This window comes from Urocampus carinirostris, chromosome 11 (genome assembly GCF_059441175.1).
Source record: "Urocampus carinirostris isolate Australia breed hairy pipefish chromosome 11, RoL_Ucar_1.0, whole genome shotgun sequence".
In the NCBI taxonomy this organism is placed as follows: Eukaryota; Metazoa; Chordata; class Actinopteri; order Syngnathiformes; family Syngnathidae; genus Urocampus; species Urocampus carinirostris.
This window is the reverse complement of record NC_142359.1, coordinates 19,633,413-19,643,167: the sequence shown is the minus strand read 5'-3', so window position 1 is coordinate 19,643,167 and position 9,755 is coordinate 19,633,413. Positions and strand designations below refer to the sequence as shown.

Below are 9,755 nucleotides of genomic sequence, written 5' to 3'. Positions count from 1 at the left end.
AAATAGCATGGAAAGGGCAATGACCCGACCCTGCGTGTGGTCCAAACAGTCATTATAAAGGGTCAGGGAAAATATCAGGTGTGGGGATATTGGGCGGAGGTGTGCACAGCTCCGCACCACCTGGATGGTGCCCTCTGGTGAAGGTGATGTGCCTGACAACTCTTTTCAAACTACAGTGGAACCTCAGTTTTCGAACGCCTTTCAGTTCGAACAAATCGGTTCTCGACCAAAAATGTCGAGAAATTCTTGCTTCGCTTTTCGTTTAAAAAATTGGAGTTCGAACGCCGGTACGCTAGGGTGCGATGCTGAGCGGCGTACAGGTGTAGATCGTGTAGATTGCCCCCACCCCTCGTGAAGAACTGTTATGACGTGCGCGCGCACTTCTTTTCGCTTTCGCTTTTAATATCGGTGAACGGAGTGTTTTAGCCCCTAATTATGCCTCCGAAGAAGGTCGGTGCAAGCAGCAAAGTTGCTACAGGTGAAAAAAGAAGATTAGTGCGTACAACTATTGCATTTAAGAAAGAAATAATAGCAAAATGAAGGTGTGCGAGTTTCCCTTCTTTTGAGGGAATAGAGCATGGCTTCTGCAGACCACCACAAAGGTAAGAAATCCTATTCATAATTCTTTTCTTTATCCTTTAACCGCTCACCACTTGTTGTGGAGACCCGGGTGCTAAATGGCGTATAAACGACCTGATTTTTTTATTTTTACACAGTCATGTTAGCGTAATCTTTCGTACGGAAGATTACGCTAACGCGAACGTACGATTAGCCTGGGTTAGCTTCATGTTTACGTTCATGGTAAACATTCAGGGTGTTGGAACGGATTAAAACGATTTTACATTACTTTTAATAGGAAAAACGATTTTCGGTGATCGAACAAATCGGTTTTCGAACAGGGTTCTGGAACGGATTATGGTCGAGAACCGAGGTTCCACTGTGTTGTGGTACTCCTACTCCAGCTGTTTTGGGTCAACAACGCGCTCGCATCTTGTAGTGATCCGTGGATAATGTAGGCTGTAAAGGGCTGTATACAATTTGAAATGGTAAAAAAATTGAAAAGAATACGGGGGAAGTGTATAGGTTAACAGGTATACAATATTGTAGTAACGACACTTGAGTTACTTAAGCATTCTGGCATACGCTGTTACTGTGTCATATGCTGGGAGCATAGTAGCGGACAGGAAAAACATACAGAGAGTAATCGCCACAGCCCAGTAGATCATCGGCTGCTCTCGGCCCAATCTGGAGGGCATTGGCAACTTGTGATTCCGTAGAACAGGGGTGTCAAAGTCATTTTAACTCGGGGGCCACACGATAGAACAAACATTCTGTCGGGGGCCGGACTAGTAGATTCAAGAGAAAGAAAAAGAGATAAATAAATGAGAGAAAGAGGGAGGGAAAAGGAGAGAGGGTGGGACAAAGAAAGAAAAAAGGGAGAGAGCGTGAGAAACAAAAAAGATAAAAAGAGGAATAGCGAGAAAAGGGGTGGAAAAAAGAGATAAGGAAATAAGAGAAAGAGGGAGGGGAAAAAGAGAGAGGGTGGGACAAAGAAATAAAAAGAGAGAGGTAGAGAGTGTGAGAAACAAAAGAGATAAAAAGAGGAATAGTGAGAAAAAGGGTGGAAAAAAGAGATAAAGATATAAGAGAAAGAGGGAGGGGGAAAAAGAGAGAGGGTGGGAGAAAAAAAGAGAAAGAGAGAGCGGGAGAGAGTGTGAGAAACAAAAGAGATAAAAAGAGGAATAGTGAGAAAAGGGGTGGAAAAAAGAGATAAAGATATAAGAGAAAGAGGGAGGGGGAAAAAGAGAGAGGGTGGGAGAAAAAAAGAGAAAGAGAGAGCGGGAGAGAGTGTGAGAAACAAAAGAGATAAAAAGAGTCATGAGAGGGGGGAAGAAAAGGAGAGGAATAAAGAAATCCAAAGAGAAATAGAAAGACAGATAAAGAGAAATGAGAAAAGAAAGCACAAAGGGTAGGAAGAGAGTAAGAGAGAAAAGGAAAAAAGGGAAGTTAGAGCAAAAGAGGTTCAAAGACACAGAGAGACAAAGAGCAACAAAGGAAGAGAAAAAGAGAGACACAGAGAGTGAAAGAGACAGAGACAGAATGGGAGAAAAGGGGTGGAAAAGAAAGAGAAAGAGAAAGAGAGAGAGAGAGAGAGAGAGAGAGAGAAAGAGAGGGAGAAAAGGGGTGAAAAAGAAAGAGAGAGAGAGAAATAAATACAAGTAGAGTGTCTTTGTTGGAGGCACCTGGCTTTGGCAACATCAAGTGGACATATTTCAACCTGCAGCTTGTTTTTCTCTTGCGCTTCTCCGATTGCTGTCTGGCGGGCCGGATTCAATCCCTTAGTGGGCCTGATCTGGCCCGCGGGCCGCCTCTTTGACACCTGTGCCGTAGAAGATCCATCAACATTATAAAAGACTCTTCCCACCTCTTTTTGACCTGTTCCCCTCTGGTAGGCGCTAGTGGTCCCTCAAATCAAGGACAAACAGCTCAGAAATAGTTTTTTTCACAAGGGCCATCACCAGAGGTGGGTAGTATCGAGTTAGATTTAATCTGTTATATTTACTTGAGTAAGTTTTGGGATAGCACCACCGGGATGAGTTACCTTCACAAATTGGTCATTTGGGCTTTCGTAGTAGTAAGATGGCGGCCTAACAAGTCAGCTTCTTTCAGGGGAGTCTCGAGTGGCGTAAAATTATTTTACATTTCTCAACATCCATTGCAGCCTGGTCATCCTGGAAGGGGGATTACCTCATGTGCAGTGCCTTCTCAAGGTTTCTTCGTTTTCTTCATGTTGAGGTTTTTTATTTTTTTCCTCATGTAGGTTTTAGATTAAGGGATGGTGTAATAATAGTCTGTGGTCTGTGCAGCCCTTTGAGACTCCTTGTGATTAAGGGCGTCACAAATAAACATGACTTGACTTAAACCTTTGAGTCTTGGTAATAAAATCATTTTAATAAGATAGAAAGAAACACATGCACTAATGATTTAAATGAAGAGTTTTCCATTTAAAGTGACATTGTATAATATTTAGTGCCTCCTAGTGGTAAAAAAATACTCCTCCAGTAAAAAAACAACAACTTGTTTTGAATACTGGGCAAAAATACATGAAAGGTTCTATAACACAATTACCTATCTGTTCTTCGCTATTCAATTTACATGACTACTACAATGGAAATTTCTTTGACATAGAACTTATTTTGAAAGCAACGGAAATCGATGCTTACCCTAGATACTTTTAATAGAAAGTAACTCAGTTCCTAGCTCAGTTTCTTTTTGGAAGAAATGGTGAGCAGGGTTGGGTAGGGTTACTTTAACTGGATTACTTTTGGATTACTCCAATACCAAATATGCTAATAAAAGACAAAAGAAACTAGATGAATGAATAAAATTGTTAAATTTTGTGCAGGCTTGGGGAGTAACGGAATACATGGTACGGCAAAAATGATGTTGGCAAGCTGTTTGGATTTATTTTCATTTTGTTTCTGTCGCATTTTACGTTAGTTTTGACGGAGAGCAAAGAGATCAAAGCCAGGAGAGAACGCTTACCACGTGTTGTGAGTCATAATTTTATTCATATTTAGTTTCTTTTGTCTTTTATTAGCACATTTGGTATTGGAGTAATCCAAAAGTAATTGAAAGTAATCCTGTTAAAATAACCCTACCCAACCCTGAGTAATTCTAACTCATTAACGTGCCCGACTGCTCTGTACACTACCTGTCAAAACAAATGGACTTTTATTTTGTAGGTCAAAAGCGGACGTTCAGATCCACTTCCTTTACAAGACAGTCAGCTGGGAGGTGGCAGGGTTGTGGGACGGACCAGGGCCTCCCTCGTACGCCAACTAAAAACCAGAACGGTTCGGCGGGCGTGTGCTCTGACTTTTGTCGCTGGTTGAGCTGAGAGGCGAAAAAAGGCGCACCGGCGTGCTCATCAAAGACAACAAAGCCCACCCGAAACTGAGATGAAAGACTAAAAACGAACAGCTTGCCTGCCAGACGAGTGAGCGCAAGTGGACGACGAGGCCACCCCGCAGGGAGACTTCGAGGCAAGCCACACACGAGATTCTTTGTCCAAAAAGGGTGAGTAACGGATCCAAACTTATCACATAAAACTTACAATAAAGCAGAACAAATAATTGCATTCGCTTAAGAAACAAGCCGGAGTGCATCCATCCTCCCCAACGTAGTCTCCACACCTAACATTAAGATAAATAAAGATCGACATCAAAAACTCTTTCCCGGACGTTTACATTTTCAGCAAACTTTGAAAGGTGAACTGGTGAATTTCGAAAAGTAAAGCGGCTGACGTGAAGTACAACGATGAGGGAATGAGAGTTGTAGCATCAGGTAATGCCTTAGTCATGACAGCTGTAGCTTAGCTCGCGGCAGCTCGGATAGCGGGCCAACATTTGCATCCAAGAGTCTGGAATATTTTTGTTGTCCTGCGGTGACGGGAGGATGTTGAAGATGCGACCGTTCCACTGACGTGGGACGTGCAACCCTGGCATATCATGGTTGGACTAGGTTTAGGACATCAGAAACTTGAGTTGTACCCACTTGTCAAGTAATGTTTATTTGTATAGCCCTCAATCGCAAAATGTCTCAAAAGGCTGCACAGACCATTGCAAACTACAGACTATTATTACACCATCCCCTGATCTAAAGCATACATGTCAAGTCAAATTTATTTATATAGCCCTTAATCACAAAAATGTCTTAAAGGACTGCACAGGATTACAATTACAAAATTGCACAATTACCTGATCTTAAACCAGCATGCGGGCAAGGAACAACTCAAAAACCTCAGTGTGAGGAAAAAAGAGAAACCTTGAGAAAGGACCTCACATGTGGTAATCCCCCTTCCAGGATTGACCAGGGTGAATCACAATTAGCATTACTGTACACAGAATAGTAAACACTAGGTAAGATGTTGAAAATGTCCGGAAAGAGCATGACACCAACGACGTCCCTAGCCTGTAAAGTAGTCCAGAAAGTCTATGACGGCCACGACGCAGTTTCCCATCTCTGCCAGCTGGTAAATGCAGGGGTTGACATGCTTCAGGCCAGACGCTCTTCCGCTGACTCATCTAAAATCGTCCTTCTCCTTCGTATCACCACCAGGCAGGTAGTCGGAAAAAGACAGGACAATACAGAATATGATTTGGGCATCAATCATAAGCTGTGGAATAGAAGTGTGTCTTAAGCCTCGATTTAAAAACTTCCGTTGAGGTTGCAGATCTTATCTCCGGAGGCAGGGCGTTCCATAACACCGGGGCCCGGATGGAGAACGCTCTCGAGCCTGCAGACTTCTTGGCTCTCGGAGTTGCAAGTAGACAGAAAACAGCGTCAGGGGAACCCGTGTATTTTTACCTTCATGCACTGTAACTTTGACTCAATTCGCTTCTTAATTAGCAATGTTGAGCGCTGATTTTTGTGAGCTGGCTAGATTTTCTTGTGCGCGGAAAAGCTCTGGGTAGTGCACAATTATGCACACACGCAGCTTAGAGGGAACATTGCGCTGGATAGATTTTCTTGTGCGCTGAGAATGTGCGGGCAGTGCGCGATTGCGCACGCGCGCAGCTTAGAGGGAGCACTGCTTGTGAGCCGCATAAAATCATGTGGCGGCCTACATTTGGCCCATGGGGCGTGGGTTTCACCCATGTGCTTTTGCATGTAGACGAGTCAAACCTTGTTGGCGATAGAAAGCTTTCAGAAAAAATTGAAACATCTTTACATAGTGCAGTGGTTGGCATTCGGTTCGAGACCGGTTGATAACATATGTTGGCCTGGAGAGGGATGGGCACCCCCTGGCTGTACTTGCCCAAGACACAGCACAAGAAATGGAGTCCCCACCACCCTAGTGGTTAAGGGATTGAACCAACCAACCAATGTAACCTACATCAAGCTGTTATATGTACATGTACAACTTCAACTTTATAGACGCACAGCCTGAAAAGGGGCGGGGCGAATATCTTGCCAGTCAGAAAGCAGAACACAATGCACGATATATATCACAAAACCCTGTGATTCTACAGCAGAGATGGCGGATGCCGAGTTGGACTTCCAGACGGGCGATGCGGGCGCATCGGCCACGTACCCCATGCAGTGCTCCGCCCTGCGCAAAAACGGCCATGTTGTGCTCAAAGGTCGTCCCTGCAAGATTATGGAGATGTCCACCTCCAAGACTGGCAAACACGGCCATGCCAAGGTAGTTCCCAATATTTTCTGGACTATGAGTGCGCCTTATAGTGGGAAAAATAAGGTAGTGTTTCCCAGGCCAGTCCTGCAGTTGGCATGTAAAGCTTAAATAGTTTTTTTTATCTCACTTCCTCAGGTCCACCTCGTTGGCATCGACATCTTCTCCGGAAAGAAATATGAAGATATCTGTCCTTCCACTCACAACATGGATGTTCCTAACATCAAGAGGGTTGACTACCAAGTAAGACTATGCAAACACTTGTTAATAGCAGATCAAATATGCACAACTCACCTTTTCTGGTCTCCTAGCTGATTGGGATCCAAGACGGCTACCTTTCCCTGCTCCAGGACAGCGGGGAGGTACGAGAGGACCTGAAAATCCCAGACGGCGACTTGGGCAAAGAGATAGAGAGCAAAAATGAAGCCGGGGAAGAGATCTCGGTCAGTATTCACTCAACTGCAGAAATTCAAATAGGTGTTTTCCATACCACCACCACGCTCTCATCAACTTGTATTATTAGAAATAAAATAGTGTGTATATATATACATATATAAATGCAAAGTTGATCCAAGTAACTTTAAGATCTCATTTTCTAAAAGGTCGCAGACACCATGGTGTGGTCTCTTGAACGCTTTTTTTGTCCTCTCTCGCTTTTAATTGGTTGATTGGTCAATATGCTTGGTTTCTTCTCTGATGCTACGCTAATTTGTTTGCTGACCAGAGGGGAGGGCTCACGTGACGGAAGGAACGAGTCAAAGGGATTAGAGAGAGTACATACAAGAACAAAAAAAGGAAATTTCAAAATATTGTCAAAGCAGGAAAATAATCCCAATTTAGACTTGATAAATCACACCTGAGTGTGATGCACCTGGAATGAAGATAAGAACTTCCCAGGCGGGGACCATGATTCGTAGACAAAGGGGCTGCGTGTTCTATCAGGGTCATGGATGAGATCTTTCCCATGTAGAGGAGATCAATTCCGAGGGCTCTTGTCCAAGAGCGAGGGCAAGATGGAACGGGGGATTCACAGGCGAATCGTGCAGCATCTCTGTTAAGGACGGGGGGCCAAAAAGGAAGTTCTCAGTCCAAAATTGCATCAAGCAACAAATCTGTCCTCATGTAATCATCGTTTTGTCTTTCAGGTGACTGTACTTTATGCAATGGATGAAGAGGCTGCCATCGGCATCAAAGCTTTGGGGAAATAAACATTAGCAAGGTTAATGGCATCTGTTAGCATTTCAATTAACGCATTTTCCATGCTATAAAGTGCACTAGATGACAAGGCGCACACCCCAAAATTAAGCTTTGGTTATATTATTTTCATATACAAAGCCTTATATACGATAAAGGGTACAGAATTTTACCCTTATTTGGTTTTAGGGTCTCCAGTGAACTGTTTGAAGATTATAAAACGTAATAACTGATATATCTCAGGGGCCATAGCAACCTCCCAGTCTCGGGGCGGACGCCCTACCCGCAATGCCACCAGCAGTCTTGACTCGATAGAAAAATAAACGGATTCTGCTTAAAAATGATGCTGACACACCTGCTCTGGTGGCTTTGCTTTGCCATTGCGTTTCTATTTGCCTCGTGACTAACGACAGCTCGCATTAGTTTGGTGTTGTCACGTGAAGCGTCATCGCCTCCAACGCGTTGGGCTCAGGAGGACAGGTGAAGAAATTAGAAAATTTGGCTTTGAAAGTACTTAAAAAGTTCTTGAATTTGTCCATGAGTAAAGGGTGTGTCACTGTGTCGGACATTAAACCATTTTGTGATACAAAAGGTTGGGGACCACTGAAATACAGTAATGTGTCGCTGACTCGCAAAATCTTTACGAAGCGCGCAAGATTCTGAATTGAATGAAGAGATGGTGGGAAGTCATTTGGTCATCCCGAAGGATATGAATGCTTTGCCGCACAAATTCAACGTTTGTAAGTTGCAATGCTTAATTTATACAAATTTTCTCATTTCTCTCACATTTGTTTCTGGTACCGTGACTAAAAATAGTGTGACGAGATACAAAATATTGCCTTGTTTCACATCATCTACGTCCGTAGTGGAATAGTGGTCAGGATTCGTTGCTCACACCGCCGTCATACGGGTTCCATCCCCGTTACCACCACCATTATTATGCAGCAGTCAGCAATTCATGATGCAAATTCTGGCTTGTTTGGGGTTTTTCGGTGCACCTTATAGTCCGGGAAATACGGTATGTTACCAACTGTGTTTTCCCTTGCAGTTGTGTTGCAGACAGTGATGGGGGGAAAAAGGAGAAAATGTTGCCATTCTCCTTTTATAAGTTCTTTTTCATAGCTCTCCCTCTATATACTTTTGAGCACTTGTTTCTATTTTTTATTGTTTTTGTATATAATGCGTGTTTGAGATTAAATGTACTCTGTGCAATTGGGAATATCCACTAAAACACAAAAAAGGAGGTTTCAGATGATAGAGGTTTAAAGTAGCAGTGATGCTACTCTATTTTTATTTCCTTTTTTTAACTCGTTCCCGTTTTTTGATGGGCTTCATTGCAAAAATAACGAAAGCTTGCTGCACACAAAGCTCTCTTCCTGCGGCCATGTTGTTTTCCTCGTGTTTCTTTTCCGAAGGCAGGAAATTCAATAAAAACAGGTTAACAACTTGAGTTCTTGTTTCGTTTCAACTCATTTACTGCTTAGTACGAGGTCGAAAACATATGGCCTTTGGTTAGTGTGGGGTCTTAAGCTTTACAAAAGGACCACATTCTTGGAAGGCAATTAATTTTCTCGGTAACGAGTACTGTAACACGTTATTCAAATGTTGTAACTGTCAAGGTTAAAACTTGATATTGTAGTAGAATGAAGAAAAGAACACTGATTTGGAGATTTATGTTTTTGATGGCCCCTTCCATCATTGGAAATATTAAGAATTAAACTACACATCAACATCAAGTACAATTTATGGTAAAAGTGTGCTAAATGCTGGTGTTTTGTTAAGAAAACTGATTTGTAAAAAAAGAATGTATTGTACCGTATCTAGAAATGGAGGATTTATTTGAAAATATCAAACACCAAAATTTTAGATGTTATCTTAAAAGTTAAAATAAAAACTTACTCTTCTGCGTGGGGTCCATTGTGAATGATAACTCTTCACAAAGGTACCATACAATAGACTGTTCACAAAGCAGGAAGGGGACATGAACAGCATGCAGGGATTCACGTTTACGCACCAGTTGCCAGGTAGAACTCGGAGTGGTCCTCAACTCGAGCCTGGGTGAAAACATATGTTGGCCTGGAGAGACAAGGATGCAACCAGGCTGTACCTGCCCAAGCACACCACAAGGAAAGGTGCCTCTACGATCCTAGTGGTTAAGGGATCCAACCAACCAACCAACTGTACTGTATTGGCCTTGTATTTTGAAACAACTTATTTATCAGAGCATGGGTGTCAAACCCATTTTAACTCGGGGGCCACACGATGCACAAAACATTCTCTCGGGGGCCGAAATTGTAGGTTGGAGTGAAAAAGAGAGTAAAATAGGGAAAAGAGAGAAAGAGTCGGGGATAGAACGTGAGAAACA

General features: G+C 42.8%; 1 protein-coding gene across 2 annotated transcripts; it reads left to right on the top strand.

Moving 5' to 3' along the window:
- Nucleotides 1–3,792: 3,792 nt before the first annotated feature.
- LOC148356693 (eukaryotic translation initiation factor 5A-1) lies at nt 3,793–8,840 on the top strand. Of its 2 annotated transcripts, none has more exons than XM_088348076.1 (5): nt 3,793–4,080; nt 6,039–6,208; nt 6,335–6,439; nt 6,508–6,639; nt 7,342–8,840. In XM_088348076.1, the coding sequence occupies exons 2-5, from the start codon at nt 6,041–6,043 to the stop codon at nt 7,402–7,404; spliced, it is 468 nt and encodes a 155-aa protein (XP_088204202.1). In that variant the 5' UTR covers nt 3,793–4,080; nt 6,039–6,040; the 3' UTR covers nt 7,405–8,840. The 2 variants fall into 2 exon arrangements, with proteins under 2 accessions (XP_088204202.1, XP_088204200.1); XM_088348074.1 differs by having other exon boundaries at nt 6,036–6,208.
- Nucleotides 8,841–9,755: the final 915 nt, after the last annotated feature.

Bases quoted from the DNA above. Each gene is read 5' to 3' on its own strand.
- LOC148356693 (XM_088348076.1), top strand. From the start codon at position 6,041: ATGGCGGATGCCGAGTTGGACTTCCAGACGGGCGATGCGGGCGCATCG. The intron at 6,209-6,334 runs GTAGTTCCCAAT...TCACTTCCTCAG, and splicing joins GCAAACACGGCCATGCCAAG to GTCCACCTCGTTGGCATCGA. The intron at 6,640-7,341 runs GTCAGTATTCAC...TTTGTCTTTCAG, and splicing joins AAGCCGGGGAAGAGATCTCG to GTGACTGTACTTTATGCAAT.